General features: G+C 48.9%; 1 protein-coding gene across 6 annotated transcripts in view; it reads left to right on the forward strand.

Moving 5' to 3' along the window:
* Stard8 (StAR related lipid transfer domain containing 8) overlaps positions 1 to 16,998 on the forward strand; it is a 75,258-nt gene extending 58,260 nt beyond the window's left edge. For 3 of the 6 annotated variants that reach the window (XM_051142570.1, XM_051142572.1, XM_051142573.1), the window contains 13 exons: positions 2,800 to 2,871; positions 5,584 to 5,665; positions 6,655 to 6,718; positions 7,864 to 9,254; positions 9,851 to 10,024; positions 10,817 to 10,976; positions 11,420 to 11,618; positions 12,020 to 12,230; positions 12,496 to 12,610; positions 13,864 to 14,088; positions 14,941 to 15,158; positions 15,269 to 15,445; positions 15,615 to 16,998. In XM_051142570.1, coding sequence (XP_050998527.1) covers positions 2,800 to 2,871; positions 5,584 to 5,665; positions 6,655 to 6,718; positions 7,864 to 9,254; positions 9,851 to 10,024; positions 10,817 to 10,976; positions 11,420 to 11,618; positions 12,020 to 12,230; positions 12,496 to 12,610; positions 13,864 to 14,088; positions 14,941 to 15,158; positions 15,269 to 15,445; positions 15,615 to 15,732 — 3,206 coding nt within the window. In that variant the 3' untranslated portion in view covers positions 15,733 to 16,998. The remainder of the gene's footprint in view (positions 1 to 2,799; positions 2,872 to 5,583; positions 5,666 to 6,654; positions 6,719 to 7,863; positions 9,255 to 9,850; positions 10,025 to 10,816; positions 10,977 to 11,419; positions 11,619 to 12,019; positions 12,231 to 12,495; positions 12,611 to 13,863; positions 14,089 to 14,940; positions 15,159 to 15,268; positions 15,446 to 15,614) is intronic. The other 3 variants (XM_051142574.1, XM_051142575.1, XM_051142571.1) reach the window with 2 other exon arrangements.
* The last annotated feature ends 8,569 nt before the right edge of the window (positions 16,999 to 25,567 follow it).

Below are 25,567 nucleotides of genomic sequence, written 5' to 3' on the forward strand. Positions count from 1 at the left end.
TCAGTGTCCCTGACATCCTGCTGGGTAATAACCCATTACATTCTCTGGATTCCTCCTAAGGAGGGCTGCTGAGGAATCCAGTCCTGAGACCTAACCCTAAACTCCTTTGTGCCTTTCCTTTGTCTTGAAGCCCCTTCAGTGTCTCTGGTTCTTAACCTCACTTCCCTGGGCCATTTGGCTCCAATTCTGAGATTGATGGGCCTCATTGCTTAGACACAGAAGCACATGTCAGCCAGGCCATTCTCTAGTTCCCCCTTTTAGTTAGAACTTTGAAAACCAGGTCTGGAAGGGAACACTGTTAGTGAGTGCTTGGCAGAATGTGCCAATGGCTTTTCTCTTCCCAGGTGTTTTGCTTAGTGTTCCTTTTAGTGGATGCAATAGAGAGATTATAGGACTTGCCCATTGTCAAAGAGTTTGAGAATGACAACATCAGGATTTGAACACGGGGTTGTGATTTCATCAAATGAGAAGAAGCAGCCAAAAAGTTTTCAGAACTTAGAATTGTTTCCTTGCTTGCCTGGAATTGGAGGGCTGGTGGTGTAATGTCATGGAAAAGAACACCGGACACGGAATTGCATGCTCAGCATTGTAGCTTCAGTTATGACACTTAATTCTGGGTGACACTGGATAGTTACTTTTTTGATTTTGTGTGTGTACATGGATTATAGCTTTAAAAATATTGTACAAGGCTGGTGAGATCACATGTATGTATGCATGTGCACACATGGAAATACACATAATAAATAAATAATAAATTAATAAATAAATAAGTATTCCTGGCATGCAGAGGATTAATGACCATAACAGACTTGTTACCTTTTAGAGGTCACTGTCTCCTGATCACACCTCTTTGGAAAGTCTGACCTCATCCATTCTTTAGATTTTTCTTTTTGTCCTAGTAACAGGAAAGCAAAGCTGGTTGCTCTGCAGGGTGCTCAGATACTAGAAATGCCTTCTGTTGGGGCTAGAGTGAGAACAGAGGACAGGGGAGGTGTAGACAAACCACATGCTTCAGATGCTCCCTTAGTTGGTGTGTAGTCCCTCTTTTCCCTTCCATTGGCCTGGGGAGGTGAATCTTTTATTAGACCTGTATCGCCCCCTGGCAGACGAGCTGCGGTACTGTTAGTGGGGCTCCGACCCTGAGAAGCCTCACAGAGGAAGGTGCACTATGAGAGGGCACACACAGAGACATGTGGGTGCACACATGGACCAAGACACCTGCATGCAAAATACAGGTGCACACTCCTGTAGTGATCCTCATGGATCATAGCCATGAGAAGATTTGGTTGTGACCGTATAGAGAGACTGTAGGTGCTGAGTTGGTGCATGTACTTGGAGAAATACACAGATGCTCACCCCTGCCATACCCGTTTGCCCCGGAACCTGCTAATACACCAAAAATTTGCCAGACACTCTCTTTTCCTCCCCACAATTCTCACCAGTGTGTGATCCTTTGGGAGCTTATTACTATATATTTTTTTATAGCTTCCACCTTCCCCTGCTCTTCTATCCTGAGTCTACTTGCATTTCTGAAAGAGTGTTATAAGGGTTCCTTTTCTTATCAATCCAGGCTGACAAGGTCTCCTCCTAGATTTCCTTGTAAGTGAGCTCTAAGATTATAGAGCTCTTTCTTCTTGGAAAACAAACAAACAAACAAACCCAGCAGTCTCCTTAGAGTTCCTTGGTCCGCAGAGCCACCACACACAGAAGGAATGCTGAGGGCAAGAATCTACAGTCAGCACAGCTCTGCGGAGACCAGCAGCTTTGCCTTGCAAAGCCCACAGTGCCACCGTCTATGGCTGCAGGATCTCCCTGGGCAGTACCTTGGTTCCGCCTACATGAGGAACAAGTAGGTGCTGCCACATAATCCCGGAGCTCTGCTGTTACTGTTTAGCCTCCGCAGTGGCCATCAGGGCCTCTTCTGTGCCTTCTTTCTGGCCGTACATGTGTCCAACTCTGGGCCAGCTACTCCTATAGCTGAAGAGTTAGACCAACCCAGCTATTACCCTCCAAGACTCCCACAGGCCAGCACTGTGACATCTTAAAGTTCAGCACTGGAGTGTTCCACAAACAGCCCGAGCCCAGAAGGAGAGCTAGGACTGTCCTGGGAAGCCACCTGGGGAAGGGGCAGTGGACATTAGCGAGTAGCTAGGGAGGAAAAGAACTGGGGAAGCTGCAAGTCTCCTCTCCCATCTTTTCCACTCCCATCCCCTCCTCTCAGTGTGCCAAGCCCAGGCTGGCCTTGAACTCATAATCCTCCCACCTCCACCACCTAACTGCTGGGATTATAGGCATGTCCTGTGCCTGGCTTAAGTAATTTCCTTTCAAAGTTACACTGAGGACAAGTGCCTTCTTTACAGGTGATTATGTGTGAAATGACATTTGCCTTTCAGCAGATTGGATGATGATAACTATGATAGTGACAAGGAAGCAATAAGTATGGTTGGGCATTTCAAATAGCCTAGCTGAATGAGGATGTTCTGCCTAGGACCTGGAAGGTAGACAATCCTAGAAGCCACTGGTGGTGGTATGTTTGGGTCTAGGTCATGGGTTGGGAGAGTGGGAGGGACTGGGGACAGGTGGGATTTGGGAATGAGTTCCAGGAAGGCTGTGGCTGACACAGGAAATGGAGCACAGGGAGCAGAAGGTACCTTCACTGGCCAGTCACGTTGTGTCTTCCTTGTGATTGCTGAATTGCCAGAACTAGGTATGCTTGCCTACTGGGTGTGAGGCAGTGTTCACCCAACACTCTGTTAACCCCATTTCTCTACCCGTTTCTTTTCTTCTGTTCTGTTTTAGAAACTGAGGCCAAAAAAGCATGTGAATGGCTTCGGGCAACAGGATTCCCTCACTATGCCCAGCTTTTTGAAGGTAAAGCCATTCAATTGCTCACCTCCCTCCACCCTATCCCTAAACTTGCTTTCCCCATCACTTTTTCATCTGCAAAATGGGTCAAACACATGCTCGGTGAAGCCACACCAAAAAACGACTGTGTATCCTGGTCTGGATCAGCTTTGTGCAGGGACTTCACTCCTGAAGCTCAGTTCTCCTCGCTGTGAGACTGTTCATCAGTTTCCATGTTTCAAAGTGCCCCCATCATGCTCACCATGTTGCTTTGTGTTCCTCCTGAGGGCAGCGTGAAGGAGGAATTAATTGTGACTCCTGGAAGCTCAATTTGGACCTCACTTGGCCCACAGCGATGGCCTCATTTCTGCTTTTTCATCATTTCTCTTTATTTTTTCTGAGTTTTGTTCTTGGAGTTCTTGATGCCTATTTCTTCATCACTGGTTTTTTCATTTACCCCTGCTGCACCCTGACTTCACTCCTAAGTCATCCTGTCAACCTCACCTGTCACCTCCACGGCTACTCCCCCACTGTCATCTTACTTTTAACTTTCAGTAGTGGTCAGTGCTGGTAGCCACTCCTTTTTGTCTTCTGGAATGCCTCCACCTGCCTCTTCATCTCTGGCTACCGCCCTCAGGCTGCTTTCCGGACTCTGCTTCCTCTAACTGGCATCTAAATATTAGGTTATCTCAGGGCTCAGCACAGACCCTTGCCTTTCCCCACATTTCTTTGCTATGAGATCCTCATTCGTCTCTCCTGGGACAGCTCCGGAAATGGGTCTGTCCAGACCTCGTTTCAAAGCTTCTGGTTCATCAAATCAGCCACCAACTCAGCATCTTTACTCTGAGATCCAACAGGTGCATCTGAAGGTTTGCCAAGCCTAGGACAACTCCTAGAGGCACGGGCCGTCCACTCTGTTGCTTGGGTTCTGTATATTCAGGAATTAGCCCGAAGTCTCTTCTTCCGCATGGCTGAGTGTCCTGCAAATCTTCTTCTTCCAAAATGAATATATTTCTTACCATCTCCGCTGCTGGGTATTCTGTGATCCACCACTGCTCACCCAGCCTGGAGCACCAGGATCCTCCTTGACCTCTGTGCTTCTATTTCACTTCCTAGACCTGTCCACAGCAGTGACTGACCGTGTGACTCATATGCTTTGCTAAGTGGAATAAATGCGAGTCCTGCGCTCTGACTGACCACTCTTCTTCTTTGTTCACTACAGCCTGGCTTCCTTTCCACTTCCTACTCCTTCCTACCCAGGCCTCTTCCCTCATCAGAACCTTGGTATTTGTGTTGCTTCTGGCTGAAAATCTTCCTAGTTTCTCTGCTTAGCTGGGTTTTCTCAGCCATCTCTCTCTCTCTCTCTCTCTCTCTCTCTCTCTCTCTCTCTCTCTCTCTCTCTCTCCCTCTCTCTCTCTCTCTCTCTCTCTCTCTCTCTCTGTGTGTGTGTGCCTCCCTCCCTTCTTCCCTCCCTCTCTCTCCCTCCATTCCTCCCTCCTTCCCTCCCTCTCTCCCTCCTTCCCTATTCTGTCTCCCTTTGCCCAGGAAAGGGCTGGGCTGTCTGCGTCTTATCAAGTAGCCCCACCTCCACCAGCCTCTATTTACTGTGCTGTCATGCTCAGGTTTTTCATGGCCTTTGTGTTATCTAGGTTTAGGGTATTGTTTATTGCCTGTTTCCTATGACTGTGTAAACTCCCTGAAGGCAGAGACCCCAAGCTTGTGCTGCTCACTACTTTGCATGGTGCCTGGCATGACCTGGAACCAATATCAGTTGGTTGAGTAAATGCGTGAATGGGTTTATGTCTTATTCTCTGCCCCCTCTCCTTTCCCTGGGTCCTGGGAAGATGGCTCCCACTGCTCTGGAAGAAGGGACTCAAGTTGGCTTTTTGCCTCCGTTGAACTTCGCAGGCCTGCTGTCTAGACCTGGACCTCTTTACTTGCTTCTTTATTTCAGCTCAGGCCTCCAAGACATTTTCCAGATTTTTCCCTCAACTCCCAACTCTAACCTCCCTAGCTTTTCTCTGCCTCATTAGCTTTCTCCCCCCCCCACCCCAAGTACCTCAGTATCTCAGTGCCTGAGATAAACAACTTAAAAGGTGGGACAGTGTATTTGGCCTTGTGGTTTCCCTTCATGGACGCGTGGCCCCGTTGCTTTGGGCTTGTTGCCAGGCAGAACACCACAGTTGAAATGTGGAGTGGAGAAAAGCTTTATACCTCAGGATGGGTTAAGAAGGAAAGGTAAGGAAGGAGGGCTAGTGTGGACAGGGGCCAAGTTCTGATACCCATTCAACGATTCAACTCTTTCCACTGGGCCCCGCTTGCTAAAGGCTCCACCACCTTCCAGGCACCTGTAGCTCGGAACTTAAGCCTTCCTGATTTAGACTCTAAGGGCAGCGTTTGCAAGGTCTAAGTTCTCCTCAGCCTTCCTAATGCTGCAGCCTTTTACTATAGTCCCTCATGTTGTGGTGCCCCCAGCCACCGAATGATTTCATTGCTACCTCACAACTGTAATGTTGCTACTGTTTTGAATTGTACTGTGGATATCTGATATTCAACCCCCGTGAGTCTAAGGTTAAAAGACACCTTAAGAGCCAAACCCTACCACTCGTATTGTATTCCTAGATTTTCCTTTTGCTGTGGCCCTGGCCTTCTTGCTTCCTTCCTCCCTGCAGCTCCAGGATACCTGAGACCGTTTCTGATCCCCTGCCAGCCTCATCTTTGCTTCTTTCCACCACACAGAAGGTGTGTTCCCCCTGGATCTTGACTCTGTGAAGAAGGACTACAGTTTTCTGGACCAGGACTCTCTGGGGGCCCTGTGCAGGTAGGGGGCTGAGGGCCACACCTCAGAAGCCTTGAGCCCAGTTTTGAGCTTCTTTGTGGAAAAGACAACCCCCTTGTACCTTCTATTATATGGAAGCACAATTCTTTATTAATGAGGCTCCTTTTCTGCAATCTTATTTGCTCATTATGGTTGGTTACTGTGCCTAAGACTCCCTCCTTTACCCCTATCACTGTAGCTAGAAGATCCAGATAGGGTCTGATTCACGTTCCTCAAAGCATGCCTTGGATTCAGACCTTTCTACTTAAGCCACTTCTGCCGTTTCCTAAGGCTAAACCATGATTTCTCCTTGCCTCTATTAAAGCCCCCTCACTGTATTCTGCTCACTGTATGTTAGCCTCTGTCTTCTGATCTTCCTCCCCGATAAAGCCATTCTCTCTACAGCCACCAGAGTCACCTTTTTAAAACCCCAGGTGGGCGTTTTCCTCTGTTAAAATCTGCCACTGCCTATATGCAAAGCTACAAAACCTTCTCCACATGACACGTTTGCCATCCTTCTTTTGACCTCCCTTGGCTCTGATCACACCCCCTCCCCCTAGTTTCTTTGTTGATTGACTGTGCCCTTTCTTCTTGACCTTGTCACAGGCTCCTGCTGGCATCTGGAATTGCTGTCCCTGCTTCTCTTATCCTCAGAATCACACCTCTGCGTTTCCAGGAAGCCTTTTTTGACTGTATCCTATCTCTTCCTGAAAGTTCCGGGTCTTGTCCTCAGTGTGTCTGCTGTGCCTTCTGCATGCTCTTCCTGAACTTATCCCATCTGTAGTGCTTTGCTTCTGTATCTCAGCACTAGGAAGACCGAGGGTATGCTCTTCCCAGCATCATACTTAAGACATCATGGAGATTAAGCTTGGAAGAGTTTTGGTTGCTTGGTTATGGGAAATGGTGGGTGGCATCTTGAAAGTGTCTTGGTAGGCTATCTCAGGCTCTGGGGGAATTGGGAATCCTGGGTGAACATGTACTTTGTATTGCAGGAGGCTGATGACCTTGAACAATTGTGCTTCGATGAAGCTTGAGGTTCATTTTCAATGCAAACAGGTGAATCCTGGCAAGGGTGAGGTCTGTGGTCTCACAGCACCTGGGAAAATCCAAGGACATGCACTTGTGAACAAGTTCCCTTATCCAGAGGGTCCAGGATCTCTAGCATGGGGGTGGAGGTGCAGAGACCTCCTATACTGCAGGTCCTATGGGATCACATAGGGTTTTGGTGAGTCTCATCTATAGGAGCATATGAGAGCAAGCACCCTGGATCATTCCTGACTCTACTTCCTACTGAAACCACTTCTCCCTTTGGTTTCTTGTTAATAACTTGATCTAATGATGGCCTTCCTCAGAGGAAAACATTTACCGTCACTACTTCATTTACCGTAGCTAAAATTCTTTGAATAGTAGAAGGGACAGGGTAATGTAGCAGAAAGGTCTTAGAAGTCAGGAGCCTTACCTCCATGAGACTTTATTCCCCGACCCCTAGCCTCATTTTCTCATCACTACAGTGAGTCGGGAGACTGGACAGATTGCTCTCTGAGACGTTTCCAACTTGTCCACTCCTTACAAAAGCCATAAGGCCTCTTTGAATATAGCCTTGCAAGTAAGCCTCATGGCCTCATTGCTTCTCGGGGACACATTTGTTGTCTCCTCTGCAGCTTTCCCTACCAGAGGCCTGCAGTCAGGTAGGGTAGCAAATTCACAAAATGCTGGCTTGGGGACACTTCTGCCACTGACTACTAAGCACCCTTTGGCAACCTTCAACTCCTCTCCAGATGTTTCCTCCATTTACCGAGGAGAAATGGAATTAGAAGATCTAAAATCTTCTCTAGCTTTCAGATACCATAATTTTAATCTAAGGCCATAGCCTATAAACATTTAAGAACTTCTGTGCTTGACATAACCATGACAATAACTGACCTTGGGTAAATGTCTTCTGACTTATGTCACTTTATCTGTGAAATGGAGGTAGTGGATTAATTAGGTGACTGTCACCATGTGTCTAGGCTCCATCTGTGATTCCCAGGTTCCTACAGTACTCTGAGAGCCAGCTTTCCATTCCTAGTCCATGTTTTCTATCAGAAAGCAAAGTTCTTCACCCTGCCCTACCCGAAAGCATATGGAAGTAGAGTAGAGCACATGCTGGTACTTGCCTGTTAGGCTTCTGTGACCCGCCCCCTCCTATGATGCCTCCCCAGGATGAAGACTCAGAAGAGGAGCAATGCACCATCAGCAGGCATTGGGCCTTTGAGCAGGAAAGCAAGTGTGGGTCTCCCATGGGCTCTTCTGCCCTGCTGGCCCCACCAAGCCCTAGCCTCCTGGGGACCTCAAGCTGTGAAAGTGTCCTCACAGAACTTAGCGCTGCCTCCCTGCCAGCCATCTCTGTGAGCCTTTCACCAGAGTCAGCAGACCCGTCCTTGTTAAGTCATGTCCCCAGCGCAAGTAATCAGCCCTTCCTTAGTCCCACCCAGGGCCAGGAGAATTCCCAAGACAAAGCAAAGAAGCATTATTCCCGAAGCTTCCTCAAACACCTCGAATCTCTGAGGAGGAAAGAAAAGGGTGACAGTCGTCAAACAGAGCCTGAGCAACGCCTGGCCACCTCAGAAAAGGCTACTAAAGCTTCATCTTTTCGCAGTTGCCGTGGCTTCCTCTCAGCTGGATTTTACAGGGCCAAGAATAGGGCCACCACTTCAGCCAGGAACAGAGATGGTGAGACTCACAAGGTCTGGGAGGCTTGGCCTGTAGCCACATTCCGGCATCCTCAGCCTATACGCCGGCGTGACTGCCTGGTGCATGTGCCCAGGGACCATAAGCCAGGCACATTCCCTCGTTCTCTGTCCATTGAAAGCCTTTGTCCAGATGATGGCCATCACCTGGCAGATTGGCAGCCAGGTAGGTGCTGGGGCTATGAAGGGCGCCGGGGCTCCTGTGGTTCCACAGGCAGCCATGCCAGCATTTACGACAACTTGCCCGAGCTGTACCCAGCTGAGCCTATACAGGCTAAGGCTGAAGATGAGGAGAGTGAAGGCAGCTATGCCCATCTAGATGACATCCTGGAGCACGTGTGGGGGCTCCAGCAACGGGTAGAGCTCTGGTCTCAGACCATGTACCCAGACTTGAGGCTTGGAGATAAGGAGGAGGGAGAGGAGGAAGAAGAGGAAGCTACTTCATCGGTGGAAATAGCCACAGGCGAGGTGGAAGGCCAGGATGAAGACCCAGCCCAGGCAGAGTCTCAGGCCCACAGAGAGTTCCCAACCCAAGCCAAGGAGGAAGTCCCACTGATAGTCCTAGCTCAGGACCCCACTGTGGTTGAATCACTGGTACAGGCTGAGGCTAAGAAGGTTCCAGCCCAGGCCCAGGATCATGAGCAAGAAGCAAAGGCAGCTGCAGAGCCCACATCAGCCTCCAGCCTGTCTGTGGAAGAAGGGTGCTCCGTTTCTGATACTGCGGTTTCCTCCAGCGAACTTGACAGTAGTGGCAACTCCAGAAATGAGGCTGAAGCTGGCGAAGCCCTGGTAGGACTCCAGGCATCAGTGCCCCGGGAACGACGTGATTCAGGTGTTGGGGCTTCACTTACCAGACCTTGCAGGTAAGAGTTTGGGGTAGGGATGGGAATGGGGTTCCCTCTCAGTCTCTACCTTCTCTCTGCTCTGCTTTCTTAATCATAAAGATGGCAGGGTGGGGGTGGGGGGATGTTCTTGGGGGGATCAGGAGACCATTTCCAGGCAGCCAGTCCCAAGAGAAAAAGAGACCAAGTTCAAGAAGCTGGAGTTCCGAATGTTCAGTACTGGCTCTAAGCCTGGTGTGGCCTCAAGAAAGTGGGGCTTTTTCAGGATTTGGTTTCCTCATCTTAGCCGCAAGGGTGTTAGAGATGGCATCTGCTGCTCGGTTTTAATGATGAGGGTTTCTTGCCACGGTGGCATTAGAATGGGTGGAGACCAGTACTGCCTTTTGGGACTAAATGGATCTGAACTTGCTGCCACCCTCCATGAGAGTTTCTTGAACCCAGGCTGACCCCAAAGCTGAAACCAAACTTTTGCCAACCCACAGCCCCAGAGCATTCCCATTTCCCTATACTTCCTTTTTGGATGGGGGAGGCAATAAAAAGGGACCAGAAGGACATGATGTTTCTCTAAGGCTTAGCAAACCTGTGTCTCCGGTGCTCTCTGCCTGTCTGTCCCCTAGGAAACTCCGCTGGCATAGCTTCCAGAACTCCCACCGACCTAGCCTCAACTCTGAGTCCCTGGAGATCAACAGGCAGTTTGCGGGCCAGATCAACTTGCTGCACAAGGGCTCGCTGCTGCGGCTCACTGGCTTCATGGAGAAGTATACTGTGCCCCACAAACAGGCCTGGGGATGGTGAGTGTCTCTTGAGCCGTGCAGGACAGGAGCTATGGGCTTGCCTAGATTCTGTGTCCGAGGAGCACAGTCCAGAGACAGGACAGACAGGCAGGCTGAGGCCACAGGCCAGTGGAGTGGTACTGTTCCAGGAGGCTAGAGGGGCCGTGTGAGGATACATGTGGTCTGGAAATCCCCAGGTCCTCCAGCTGTTCTTTCTCCTTCCCAGCGTCCATGCTGCCATCGGGGAGGTTGTTGTCCTAAAATACACTTTGGTTGTCACGTATCGAGTACGTAAACAGCCTTGTGGCTTTCCCATTGTTCACATTCCTTTCCGTCTGGATCCTCTCGTGTTCTGGGGTAGTCCCATCCTCTGGTCCTTTAAGTCACCTGCTCTCGAGCAGTGTCATCTTGATGGCCTGTGGGACGAGTTGCCCTCTCCTTGTGTTTTAGCTCATGCTGTCCTTTCTACCTGGAGTGGGTTTGCCTCACTCCCGCTGTGGGACAATACCGCCCTGTCCTGCAGGAGCCTGCTGACTTACCACATCCTTTCTATAGGCCCCTCTGACCTAGTAGGTGTACTTATCCTTCCCAATGGTTCTTCCTCTAAGCTCAAAACCTACGGCTGGCCACCTGATGTACTGATGAGGGCTCCTACGTCCCTGTGGCTTTCGCGGGCTGAGGGTAAAAGCAGGTGGTCGCTGAATGTGGCTCCTGAGGACACGGTGTGTTCTCTACTCCTCTTGCTTCTAGGCAATAGAGAGCCTTCGAACTGAGCTATCTCCTCCTGATTGCTTCTGCACCCCCAAACAGGTCAATGCCCAAGTTTATGAAAAGGAACAAGACTCCAGACTACCGGGGACATCATGTATTCGGAGTGCCGCCCCTCATCCATGTGCAGCGCACAGGCCAGCCTTTGCCCCAGAGCATTCAGCAAGCCATGCGCTACCTACGGAGCCAGTGCCTGGACCAGGTGGGTCATCCTCAGGGAACCTGCAGAGAAGTGATGCTAGGAGCTGAGGAAGGCCCAAGGCTGGCCGCTCTGTCTCTCCTCTTGGGTTGGACTGCTTGCCGGAAAGCCTTCCCTTCCTTTGCAAGGCGCAGCAAGGGATGACGCCAAAGCTCCTTTCCTTTCTTTATGGCTGGAGCCTCCTGCCCACTTTCGAAGCAGCTTTTTCTTTCTGTCCCAGGCTTTGTAGTCTTTCTAGTCTCCAAGCCTGGCTTTGTCTAAGGCCACCTGTTCCGCCTTATCTCCATGACAGCTATCTTTCTCTCTGGACTTACTTGCATCAAGAAACCGGCCAGGCATCCCAGTCTCCGCTGTGGCCTGTGTCCCTGACACCCCAGTTCTGGGCTGCCCTCACAGTCTCCCCTCTCCCCTGCATTTCACCTTATTCCTCCCTCTCAATGGGTCAGGTGGGCATCTTCCGGAAGTCTGGGGTCAAGTCGAGGATTCAGAGCCTGCGCCAAATGAATGAGACCTCCCCTGACAACGTGTGCTATGAGGGCCAGTCGGCCTACGATGTGGCTGATCTACTGAAACAGTATTTTAGGGACCTGCCTGAGCCCATTTTTACCAGCAAGCTCACCACCACTTTCCTACAAATCTACCAGCGTAAGTCCCCTGTACTCTTTCTTACTAACCCGTCCTTACCCTCAGCCTGCCCGATGCAGAGGGGCTTTCAGGAAATGGACCTGGCAGCTGGCCACATGAGCTAATGGGGACCATTTATCCTCCAGATTTGAAAAGATGCTTGGAGAGGGGCCACATTCTACTACTCTCTCAGACCTGGTTTTGGTAGGGTAGACTGAGACCCTGAGGAAAGGCATTTCCCAAAGCCTGTCTGTCCTGTGTGCTAGAGCAGAGCTAGAGCTAGCTGCCAGGGGTGACCCAAAGCCCATCTGACCCTTTCCATTGGAGCCTGTCAGGCCTTGTGCTTTCTGGAAAGCAGGAAGCCTGCTGCTGGTGCTTCTGGGGGAAATAAAGACGGTCCTTCTGCCTCTCCTGTCCTGCAGTCCTCCCCAAAGAACAGTGGTTGGCGGCAGCACAGGCTGCCACCTTGCTGCTCCCTGATGAGAACCGAGAAGTGCTGCAGACCCTACTCTACTTCCTAAGTGATATCGCCTCTGCTGAGGAAAACCAGATGACAGCTGGCAACCTGGCGGTGTGTCTGGCACCCTCCATCTTCCACCTCAACGTCTCTAAGAAGGACAGCCCCTCACCCAGGTGAACGGGGTAGTACATGCTGGGGCCAGCCCAGGAGAATGTGGTTCCATGGAACTTTTTGGACTTAAGGAGCTACTAGTGCTGTTCTTGCCCCTACCCTAAGGGGTTTTAGTCTTAGCCACTGTGGAAGAGGCCTTTCCTGAAAGACACTAAATGATTCTATGCTCAGGACTGGCAAGCTGGCTTCTCAAGAACTAAGAGGCATCTACCATCCATCTTGTCTTGTGCCTTAGTGCCATCTTGTTCTATCCCTATCTCCCTCCAGGATCAAGAGCAAACGCAGCCTGGTCGGCCGGCCAGGCCCTAGGGACCTGAGTGAGAACATGGCTGCCACCCAAGGCCTATCACACATGATTAGTGACTGCAAGAAACTTTTCCAGGTACGTCGGGCAAGACTGTGGGACCTGCTTATCAGAATCACCAGGCCTGACCTTTGGACTCTGTATCAGGAGGCTCTAGAGCAGTGACTCTCAACCTGTGGGTAGTGACCCCTCTGGCAAATTTCTGTCTCCAAAAATTTTGACATTACGATTCATTACAGTAACAAAAGTACAGTTATGAAGTAGCAACAAAAATAATTTTATGGGGGTCACCCACAACATGAGGAAGTGTATAAAACATTACAAAGGTTGAGGAACAGAACTGATAGAATGTGTATGTATGTACACACACACACACACACACACACACACACACACATACATACATACATACATACATACACACACACAAAACTGATAGAATGAATATGGATATATATATACATAATGGCTTTAAAGGCTGTGGTCTGACTAGTCCAACAATGGCTGTCTCCCAATAGAAAGGCAAGAATCCAGTAATTGTTCAGTCCATGAGGGTGATCTTTGATCTGTGTTGGGATCCTCAAATAGGTTCTAATACCAGCGAAGGAATGCCTCAGCAGCAGGAGAGATAAGCTTGCCAGCAAGAGCCAGAGCAAACAGGATAAAAGCAAAAAAGCTTCATTTTAACATGTCTTTTCATGCAGACTGCTACCAGAAGGTGTGTCCCAGATTTAGGGCAGGTCTTCTGATCTCAAATGACCCAGACGTAGGGCGGGTCTTCTCACCTCAAAGGATTCAATAAAGAAACTCCTCCACAAGTGTGCCCAGCTGCTTGGTTCTTAAGTGATTCCAGTTTTAGTCACGTTGACAACCTAGATAGCCATCACAGACCCCAAGTCAGGCAAGAAGCCCAGCTTGACACTTATCCCTCAAGCTCCAATTTATGAACCTTCTTCATCAGTTTCTTTTTTTTTTTTTTTTTAATTTATTTATTTTTTATTTTTTTATTTTTTTATTAATTTATTCTTGTTACATCTCAATGTTTATCCCATCCCTTGTATCCTCCCATTCCTCCCCCCCCCCATTTTCCCATTATTCCCCTCCCCTATGGCTGTTCCTGAGGGGGATTACGTCCCCCTATATATTCTCATAGGGTATCAAGTCTCTTCTTGGTCATCAGTTTCTTATGCAGTATAATAGCCATGCTTCTCCACTTACTCTTAACATTGACATTTGTGGGGGTACTCTGCTCCCTACAGCACCCACTCAGTGTGTGTGTGTGTGTGTGTGTGTGTGTGTTTGTGTGTGTGTGTGTGTGTGTGTCTTCCCAGGTGCCCCAGGATATGGTGGTGCAACTATGTGGCTCATACAGTGCAGCTGAGCTCAGTCCTCCTGGCCCTGCCCTGGCTGAGCTGAGACAGGCACAGGCTGCTGGAGTGAGTCTGAGCCTTTACATGGAGGAGAGTGTGCAGGAGCTGCTTCGGGATGCTGCAGAACGCTTCAAGGGCTGGACCAATGTGCCGGGGCCCCAGCACACAGAGCTGGCTTGCAGGAAGGTGAGCGCTACACTCTTCCATTTTGTTGTAGGCTGTAGAGAGGACTAAGTTCATTCCATAGAGTTGCTCTGTCAGCCATACTGGGCCTGTACTTGGTACTTGGGGGGTGACAGCCAGCTGACCAAGTGTGTGAAGGAGTCAAGAGCCATATGAGGCCAATGCATCTGGCTGGCGCCACGTGCCTGGATTGTCTTCATAGCTCCACTTCAGACTCACTGCCATTATGCTATAGTTCACTGAAACGCCTGGGTCTCCTTTGGTCCTGGACAGGCAAAGCCCCTTGCAATACCCACTCTATGTTTCTATTTCCTGCTGCCTGGACTGATTGGCCTCCAAGTAAGACCTCTCTCAGGCCACATTTAGTTCCTCTATCCAGCACCTTCAGTGCAGGCCAGGGGTGGAGGTGGCTCCTAGCAGTGCCTCTCTGTTAGTACCTTGCTGTTTCTGGAATGTCGATCATGAGTGATGCTGCGCCCAGACATTTTCTGTATATAGAATGACCATGACTAAACCCTCCTCATGGAGTTAAGGTAGAGAACTGGCAAAGAACCTGGCACACGCAAAATGCTTTGATGGCAAATCCGTTAATAATAATTGCCCCCTTGTTTCCCCCCATCCAGAAATACCATATACTGTGCCCACATTATCATAGGCCCAGTAAGCATCTGAATGTGTGGGATCCATCTTTGCTTTGTGCTCTAGAGCAGGCTGAGAAGCAGGAATGTAAAAAGGACATAGAAGTAGGGGTCCGTGTCAGTTTGTCTGCATCTGGGTCAGGAGGCCTGGTCTGGCATGAATTTGGAGCTCTCTCACCTTGATAAGTGTTTTTATCCCCACCCCTTTGGCTTGTAGGCACCAGATGGGCACCCGCTTCGGATGTGGAAAGCATCCACAGAAGTAGCTGCCCCTCCAGCTGTGGTGCTGCATCGTGTCCTTCGGGAGCGGGCCCTGTGGGATGAGGACTTACTGCGGGCCCAGGTGCTGGAAGCCCTGATGCCAGGGGTGGAGCTTTACCACTATGTCACTGATAGCATGGCACCCCACCCTTGCCGCGACTTTGTGGTGCTCAGGTGAGAGGCTCCTGCTACTATTCTGGCTGGGCTCCAGGAACCAGGAAGGTGGGGCGAAAGCCAATAGCAGGGATATGCACATGGCCTCTTGCCCCTCCTCTGTGTTCCAGGATGTGGCGCTCAGACCTGCCTCGTGGTGGGTGCCTCCTTGTCTCCCAGTCCCTGGATCCTGAGCAACCTATCCCAGAGTCTGGAGTGCGCGCCCTTATGCTTACCTCCCAGTACCTCATGGAGCCCTGTGGCCTGGGCCGCTCTCGCCTCACTCACATCTGCCGTGCTGACCTCAGGTACCAGGCTTAGGATACCAGCCTCACCCCCTTGGCTCTGAGCCCATCCCCTGCCTCTACCTTATGTCAGTAATGCCCAGTGTGGGAGAGAGTTCCTTTCTTCCTTTTCCCCAACAAAGGCCCCAGTGGAAACCCAATTTCTCATGTCTGCCTGCCTCTTCCTCCCCAGGGGCCGTTCTCCTGACTGGTACAACAAAGTCTTTGGGCATTTGTGTGCCATGGAAGTGGCAAAGATCCGGGACTCTTTCCCCACACTTCAGGCAGCTGGCCCTGAAACAAAGCTGTAAGCCTTAGGCTGACATTGCCTAGGCCCCTGCCACCAAAGAAATGAGAGGGAATAAGTCCTGAGACACCTCTAGGGACAGAGCCAGGTCTAGGTGGCCCAGCTGTCCGTCCTCTTACATCCTAATGCAACTCTGCACAGACACAAGAGAAGAGGGTGTAGGTGTTCTGCCTCCACCCACCATCACCCCCATTCTTCTCCCAAGAGAAGAGAATCCTGTTAGTGGCAAGAAGACCGGTGCTGCCCACCTGACCAAGAAGACCCTACTGTTTCTGGAGCCCCAGCAGCTACCTACTGATAAAGGGGAAGAAGATGGAGAGCATTTGTGTGGCCTGGGCTCTCTGCCAGAGCAAGAAGCCAGGCCATCTCGTTTGGTGCTAGGGTTCTTTTGAGTTTGGATATAAGGTCCTGATCCTGCCTGGGGGCCAACATTGACCCTGAATGCAGGTCTGGAGCAACTGATGGGGAACAGAATAGGGAAGCACAAACCACCACAACCCGTTTTATTTCTATAAATGTGATGCTGTCTCTTATGGAGCAGATTGAGAACAGCCCTATGGGCCCTTAGTAGATAACATGACGAACTGGGATAGCTTGGGATATGAGGGTGAAGAGCCTTTTTTTTTTTCCCTCAAGCCGCAAGATACCAATTAACCATCCTCTCCTACTTCAGCCCACACTTTAAGCTACTACTCCCTAGAGTTGTGGGCAGCCTTTGGCTACTCATGGCCAAAGCTATAGGTAAATTAGCTCATTCCCACGACACAGGCCAGGCCAAAGCTGAGAGTAGCAGCAAGATGCACAGATGTACCCTCATGCATTTTGCCCATAGTGGTGGTCAATAAGAGCAGTCCTTTCCTAGAGTAGATACCCTGGACAAAACACATGGAAGGGCTTACCTTAGCCATCCTGGCTTTGATCCCAGTCTGATTTATCCCACCCAGTAGTTATGTTTGTTCAGACAGAAATCTGGCAGCCATTCAGAGGCCAAGTGGTGCTTTCTTTGTCTTTGGTTGGGTAACTGGATTGTGGTGGGTTGCAGCCATCATTGTAATAATAATCCTCTTTTTCTCTGTACCTATAAATACTGTACAGCCAAAATATATATGTGTATATGTATATATACATATGTATATACCTATACATACACACGCATATCTGCATGCACATGCAACCACTCCCTCTTGAGTATATTATAATCTCTGGGAGGAAGCAGGGTCTGGAGGGCCTGGGCTAAGGCCCTTCTGTTCTAAGGAGAGAGGAGAGGTGAGGGCAGGCCACAGAAGTTCCCTCTGCAAAACAATAAAGCATGACTGGAGACGCACACTGGCTGTGTAGATGCATTTTTGCTGAGACAATGGGCTGGGGACAAAGGTTGCAGCTCCAAACCGTAAGTCACAGGTTGTAAGCATTTACCCTGCCTTCTGTTGAGTCTTAACATATTGTGTCAGGACTTGGAGTAACACCATGGGAAAAAGAGAAGACCTCATGTCTTGGGAAGGTGGTTGGGAAGGCAGGCAGAATTTGGAGAAGCCAAGACTCAGACAAAAACTTGAAATTCCATTCCATGACTAGGCTAGGGTCCTGGATTTGAGCAGCAGCTTGCACCATGAGCTCAGGAGTCCATAACAGCCCTGAGGATGGTTGTGCCTGGCTCAGCTTGCTTTTGTTTCACTCCTATGCAGTCCAGGCAAAGCAAAAACAGTAGGGATACAGCCCTCAGTGGCTTGGAGGAGGGTCCTGTGCCGTATACACAACTGTTGCTACTAACGGGGTGTCAAAAACTCAGAGGTGCCCAAGGCTTCTGCTAAGGGCCCGGGAGATTATTTCAAAATTAGAGGGTATGCAGTGTTTCAGGGGTAAAGCTTCAGTACTGGGCCTCCATATACCTAGCGCTGGGAGGCAGAGAAGAGCACATTGGTTTCCTTAAGACAGATTGGAGTTTTCTAGTTGATATTCTACCTGGCTCTTATGTCATAGAAATTATTTCTCCGGCTTACAAGTTTGATCCTGCCCAAGTTGATATCACTTCAAAAGAAAGAAATTATAGAAAGATATGTGAATTGCATCAAAGCAACAGAAGTGGTCGGACTACTCTGTCTTCTTTGAGTGAAACCTTCCAGTCTACCTTCTTACAGTGTTAGGATGGAATCATAGGACTTGACAGCCACTCTGATGGAAAGAGAGTCACGACAGTGGTTTTTCCATTACTGATACTTGTGCTTCTGCCAAATGTGGTCAACACAAGTATTTGCAACAGCAGAAGCAGTAAAACATGCAAAAGGGGGGCAAGCAAAAACGAGCTAATCAGGGTTACAGCTGCCATCACAGAAACGAGCCAATGCCGTGTGGCATCCATATCGTGACACAAGATGGTGTGAAGCCACTATGGTAAACTGAGTCATCCTGAAAGTTGGTCTTATAAATTGCTCTCAATATTAACTTCTTAGCACCTGTTTTGTACTTGGTACACAAGAAAACCTAGCTTTCATCCTTTGTCTTTATGAGGACAATACAGACGTCACTGAAAATGACATGAATAAATTATATGAAGTACTAGTGTACATTGTATATATTAAAAGAACTGTCAACCCAGAAGGAAAAAAATCCTTGTAAGATCCAAGGCACAGGTGAAAAGAAAGTCATACAACTTAGATTTCTGAGCAATATACGTATGGACATTTTTGTGACCATCATATAGTATGCTTAGGCAAGTCAAACGAAACTATGACATCACTCAGGGACAGACTCTGACGGAAAGGTCAATGAGTATGCAGCCTACTACTGTTAAATGGCACGCCAGAGCACAGGCTTTGGAATACTGAAAGCATTTGCACTCACCCAAGAATGCCATTACCTGGGTGCAAAAGTCCTGCTGCCTGTCACAGCTCAGCTTCATCAGAGCTCCAATAGGGACCTGTGAATGATGCTTTGTCACATACCAGGCTACCTGAGCATTCAGGTAGGAATCCTATAACTTGAATCACAACCAACCACAGCCAAAGCAGACCTGGGCCTCCGTCAAATCCCCTTTAGCTCCTCCTTTCATTGACCTTCAGCTTCTACTTGTCAATGCATATTTTTGGCTTTTCCTCATCAGTACTGCATAGGACCTTGGAAGGCAAAAATCCAGTCAGCCTCTGGGTATTGGGGAGCACATAAAGGGTAGCTTTGGGTTGGAAGGGAGCATAACTAGGGGTGTCCTTTGTGTGCCTTATCTGACAATGAGACAGATATGGAGGATAGGGCAGGCTCCTGGAAGAAACAACAGTCTATGAGGCCTCTGATACCCTGAACTGGCTGGAAGGGCAGAGGTGCCACAGGTAGGCCCTGTTGCATCAAGAGACCATGGGGTGGTGAGAGAAGCTGGGAGCTCAGTCTGTAGTTCCACATGGACACCCGCCTCAAACCCTGTGGCTTCTCCCAAGGCAGTCATGGGCTAAGTAACCCAGCAAGATATGGTACAGCTGCTTAGCCAGCCTGCCTCATACCTATGTGTTTGCTTGTAATCCTTCCAGAGACCTTCACATTTCCTAAGCACCAACACCTCCGGTAGGGCTTGTGATCACATGGAGCAATGGCCTGAGAACTTGCATTTCTGGCAAGCTCTCAGGTGATGCCAGGCTGCCGGTTCTCACTTGGTGCCCTCAGATCTCTGAGTCCTGGAGGTCAATGCACATCAGGCTGCATTCTCAGTCACTGGATCCCTGTTGCACAGTGGTTTAGCCACCCTCTAGAGTCAGGGCTAGGACCCCATCCCTCTTGGGCCCGGTCCTGCCAGGAGTCAACAGCCACTCAGAGCTGCCCCATAGTGCGCATCACTACACGTGCTGTCACCAACCCCTGAGCTTGGGTGACCACAAAGCAGCTGTGCACACGCACTGGTGGGAAGAGGCCCAGGTGGGTAGCACAGGCACTGTGTAGACACTGATGGGAAGCTGCAGACTCCAAAAGGAGGGCATGCTTCCTGGGCTGCTCTTGCAGCTGCCCCTAGAGATAGAAGAGGCTGAGGAGCTACCTGGACTAGGCAAGCCTCTGAGAGCTGGAAGCTGCAGCCTGGAGCCAGCCTTGGTATAGTCCACAAGAGGGCAGTGGTACTCCATCGGGGATATGGACCACACTAGCCAGGAAGCTACTGAAAGTAAAGCCCACCCTCAGCTACTGCCTCCCAGGCTTGCCAGGGTCCTCTGCTTTCTAGGCCTTTGCATTCTCGGGGTCATCCTGACCTTGTGCCTTCCCCTGCCCCTCAGTTCTCCCCAAGCCTTTGAAATAAGGAGGCCCTTTTTCATGTGGGCCAGTGATTGGTCCAACAAACCTTTACTGAGTGTTTAGTATGTGACAGCCCCTGCTGTTACACCAGGCATAGCCCAGGGACTGATGTGGGTAAGAACCCCTGCACTTGCTGAACAACCATCCTAGATGAGGAACACATATAGTAAGTCATCAAAGTGGTGAGTGTGTTTGAGCGTGACCAGTGCTATAGCAAACAGAGGAGGCAGGCAGCAGAGACTGTATTTTGCTTCCATTTATTTATCCATCCATCCATTCATCCATCCATCCATCCATCTATCCATCCATTTGTCCATCCATCCATTTATCCATCCATTCATCCACCCATTTGTCCATTTATCCATCCATTTGTCCATCTATCCATCCATCCATCCATCCATCCATCCATCCATCTATCCACCCACCCACCCCACCATCCATCCATCCAACCATTCAATCATATGTCTATCCACCTATTCATCTACCTGCCTCTGCTGGCTCCTTTTATGTCAACTCGACACAAGCTGGTGTTGTCTGAAAGGAGGGAACGTCAACTGAGAAAATGCCTTCATGAGATCCAGCAGTAGGGCATTTTATTAATTAGTGATTGATGAGGGAGGGCTCAGCCTATTGTGGGTGGTGCCACCCCAGGATTAATGGTCCTGGGTACTATAAGAAAGCAGTCTGAGCAAAACACAATGAGCAAGTCAGTAAGCATCCCCCCCCTCCATGGCCTCTGCATCAGCTTCTGCCTCCAGATTCCTGTCCTGTTTGAATTCCTGTCCTGAATTCCTCCTATGATGAACAGTGCTATAGAAGTGTAAACCAAATAAACCCTTTCCTCCACAACTTGATTTTTAGCCATGGTGTTTCATCGCAATAGAAATGCTAAGACACCACCCATACAACGATTCATCTGTCTGTTCGTCCATCCATCCATCCATCCATCCATCCATCTAACAATCCATCCATCCACCTACCCACCCACCCATCCATCTAGACATTCAGTTGCTCGCTTACCCACCCATGCATCTACCCAATCACTCAGTCACCCACCTACCCATCCTCTTGACTCTCCATCTAATCATCTGTCCATCCACACATCTGTCTATGCACGCCTTTACCTACTAACTCATCTGGCTGTCACCCAGAGATCAAGGGGAAAAATGGGAAGAGCAGGTTGGAGAGGTCAGTGGTGCCCCTGATGAGTTGGGCCCTCAAGAGGTACTGGCCCAGTCCTTCTTGCTCTGCATCCTTAGCTTCTCCTGTCCCCAGGCCCTGTTCTTGGTGTCTGAGGCTCCCCTGCTTATTCTGTGTTTTCTTTACTTCTCAACTTGGGAGACATTTCCTTCTTCTGCTTTCTCTTCTGCCCATTTCCACCCATACTGCTTCCACCTGAATCTGTTTGATGCTTAGAGTTGTCTCAGGCATTTCTGCCCCCAAACCATCCTTTCCTCCACTTTCTATCAAGTGACCACCAAACTTCCAATTAGGTCCCCACAGTGTAGCCCTCTCTGCCAACCACATCCACTTTTTTTTTTTTTTTTGAGACAGGGTTTCTCTGTGTAGCCTTGGCTGTCCTGGACTCACTTTGTAGACTAGGCTGGCCTTGAACTCACAGCAATCTGCCTGCCTCTGCTTCCTTAGGCTGGAATTAAAGGCATGCACCACCACTCCCAGTCCCCACATCTCTCTTTTTAAGTTTCATCTCTTCACCTTCCCTGTATTAGGTGGGATGGAGATAAGACCTATGTTGAATTCAGAAGGCCTTGTGTTTGTCATTTTTCAATCTATGGGGCTCTGAACAAACTAACCTTTTTGAGTCTCAGTTTCTCCAGGGATTAAAGAAGGATTTCAGTATACATTACCTAGCGATAGTATTACTATATAGTATTGTACTGTAGAATTACTAGTATGTTGTTTATTACATAGTGTTATCAACCTATCCTGAACTTACTATATTTTAAGGCCTCCTGAAGCTACACCCATCTTATAATATCGAGCTCAACCATTCCTCCACCTTAAAGTCATCACTGAGGCTTCCAGAAAGACATGGCCCCTGCTTTCTCTGAATGGCTATAACTATTTTCATATTTCATCAAGCTTCCATCTTGCTCATACACCACCCACCACCACACACTTAAGGTTCTTGAGATAGCCATCAAATAATGTGTGACTTCTCCTGGGAAGACATGAGCAAACCTCTCCTCGGTCCAGATAGAGCACTGACAGCAGACCAGAGAAACACTTTGGTGTGGAGCGTAGTCAGTAGGAAGTTACTGGGCTTACGTCTAAGAGTATGGGTGACTTGCATCAGCTGCATCATCTGAAATCCCAGGCAACAATCAACAATAATCCAAAATCTAAATCTCTGGAGCTTCCTCCATTACTTTGCTTTTCTGGTCAGAACATCTCCCTCCCCAGCAATTATTTACGCATATATAAACTTTAGAGGGGCCTTGTGAATTTTGAAACTTTCTGGCACTTCCTGAGACCAGTGAAATTTGTCTTACTTACTGAGCTTTGTAAGTTTCATCCATTACCTTCTTTTTTCTTTCGTTTTTTTTTTTTTTTTTTTTTTTTTTTTTTGTTTGTTTGTTTGTTTGTTTTTTAGAGACAGGATTTCTCTGTGTAGCCCTGGCTGTCCCAGACTCACTTTCTAGCCCAGGCTGGCCTCAGACTCACAAGAGATCTCCTTGACCTTGCCTCCTTGAGTGCAGGGATTAAAGGTGTGCACCACCATGCCCGGCTTACTTCCTGACTCTTGTTTTGTTTTGTTTTCAAGACAGGGTTTCTTTATGTACTCATTGCTATCCTAGACTCACTTTGTAGACCAGGCTGGCCTTGAACTCACAGCGATCCGCCTGCCTCTGCTGGGATTAAAGGTGTGTGCCACCATGCTCAGCACTTCTTGACTTTTTGTGCCTGGGGAGGAATTTTCAATGCTGAGGATGGGGGTGAGGGGGTTAAACACTGCAGAACACGTGACCATGGCCATGCTTCTTATTAGCCTGGGGGCATCTGGAATCAGGTGCATTTGTTCAACTCTGAGTCTTCTATCATGTCCAGTGCAGTGAGGTAGGAAGCCTACCCAATTGCATTTGGAGCCACTTTGAGGTGTATTTAAATTGTGCTTCTGCCACTTCTTACCAGGCAGAATTTGGCCAAACCACGTTGCTCTCAGATGTACTCTAATCTATAATCTATGGCTAGAAGATGCATGCAAAACATACTGACACCTAACAGGTTGCCCACTATAACCTTGGCATAAAGCATGCTTTTAATCTCTGTCGATCGTGCAGCATCATTCGTTGTAGGGTCTTGCTCTGTAAAGTCTCAGCCATATGTGACACAGCCTCTTTTACCCCCTGTAGGGGTCCACACACTTCAAGCCTCACACAGCCTTCTTTGGTCAACTCATCCCTGATCACTTCTTACTGTAGCATCATGTCCTGTCTTGGGCTATGGGCATCAAGGATAGGCACAGGGGGAGTGAGTGTTGTCTTATATGGGCATGACCAGCAAGGGGTCTGGGGTAGAGAAGCTGGTGCAGTCAGCTCAGAGAGCTTGTGGCAGGTTGCATGCCACTTAGACTCAGGGCTCCATAAAGGTTCTTGTCCTTCTCAGGCCACCTCAGTGGCTTTCTGGAGATGGCCTTCTCTACCTGGTCCCTTGGATTCTAGATATCATTAAGAAGAGCCCTAAAGTGGCCTGGAGCTGCTACAACACCTCAAAAACAGGCAGAGAGTAATAGAGCTGGGATTGCTGCACAGTGGGCTGGTTCACAGGCCCTAGGTTATTTTCCTTTCATGGGCCTCTTCATTCATCAATAATATTACCATTGTACTTTATAACTGCATTGGTACAAAGGTACTATGCAGTTTGTATTAATCATTCTATATCAGTTATTAGTACATTATAAATTAACACTACAACATTTTTGTGCTGGACTCAGTTCAGTGGTGAACTCACCAGCAAAGTCAACCTAGAGGGTCTAAGAGTAAGACACAGCTGTTCAGGGGGACAGATGCTCTTACACACAGACACCTGCATGTCTGTCTCCATACTCTGAGGACAACAAGCATGTGGGCTCTCTCAGCATTCTTTTTGGCCCTCTCTAGAGTACAGACACTCCTTCTCATTTCTCACTTCAAAGTCTTAACCGGACCCCACTCTGCTTGGGTTCCAAGATCAGACAAGAACAGGCATGTTCAGAGTAGTCTTATTTCTCAACTCTCAGCCCGAGTCTGTGCGAGCAGACTCCCGTTAGGGCCTCACTGGCTCCCATGGTCTTGGGCAAGCTTCTCCATGTCAGCTGAGAGTAATTTATGGCACCCGAGTGGAAAGAGATGAGGCAAGGCACAAGGAAGCTTGAGGGAGAACCCTAGGGCCCCCAGCCTTCTCCTTTCTGAGGGAAGAGCTGTCCCCAACTTGAGGCTGGCCTCCTTCCAATCACCTCCAAGGCCAGAGGACATCTGAATCAGTGGTCATTTCAGGCTGTCCATGGTCTGGGACACATTGTCCAGATCACTGAAAACCAGCAACATAAGCAAGTACAGGAAATGGCTGTGTCCTGGCCTGTGACAGCTTTATGAGAAGGGGAAACAGGGGAGATGGCAAAGACTGTGAGATAGAAGTCGGGACAGTGGGGTGCTGACAAGGGACATAAGTTTCAGGGCTCAGGGAAAGAGGGAGACATCTCAGGAAATTCAAAAAAGGAAGCAGCACAACACTCCACCCGGTGAAACAGCACAACTTCCCTGCTTGTTTTCTCATTAGACAACTGAAAACCCTTTTCATCCTCATCTTGGACTTGGGCTCAAGAGACAACAGGAAACCAGAGCTTACCCTTCATACTTAGTTATATTTAGTTAGTGGTGAAGCTGTATTGGAACAAATAATGTCTGGGTGACTTCAAAGTATTGAGGAGGTGGGAAAGCAGTCAGTAGCACAGTGGCAGGAGGATGGAGGGTGAATGAGACACATGTGCCCTCTTTTTCTTGCCGTCACTCATCTTGGGAGGCAGATCAACCTCTGCACTACCTTGTTTCCAAAAGGTGGGTACCATCAGAGCAGCTAACGTTTACTGCCTATACTATGCCCAAGCATTGCCTACACATTTGTCAAACTCTGTCCTATGATTCTAGGCACAGTGCTGAGAACCTAACCGGCACTGGCTCATCTACCTTTTAAAAATAGCCGGGCACATGCCTTTAATCCCAGCACTCAGGAGGCAGAGGCAGGTGGATCACTCTGAGTTCGAGGCCAGCCTGGTCTACAAAGCAAGTTCAGGACAGCCAAGGCTACACAGATGAAACCCTGTCTCGAAAAAAAAACATTAAAAGAAAAAAAGCATTTCTGTTACTAATGATGTCATTTCGTAGATGTGAAAGACTAAAACCCAGAGAGATGAAGAAGCCCTCCTTAGATCAGTCATACTGGTAGCAAATGAGGAAGCCGAGATTGGATGACTGCTCTGGCAAATTCCAAAGCCCAAAGAAAGACTAAGATTGTGCAGGATGGTGACCATTAGAAACAGTAGGAAAAGCCAACAGAAAAGTGAGACACGG

The sequence above is a fragment of the Acomys russatus genome, chromosome X (genome assembly GCF_903995435.1).
Source record: "Acomys russatus chromosome X, mAcoRus1.1, whole genome shotgun sequence".
Classification (NCBI taxonomy): domain Eukaryota; kingdom Metazoa; phylum Chordata; class Mammalia; order Rodentia; family Muridae; genus Acomys; species Acomys russatus.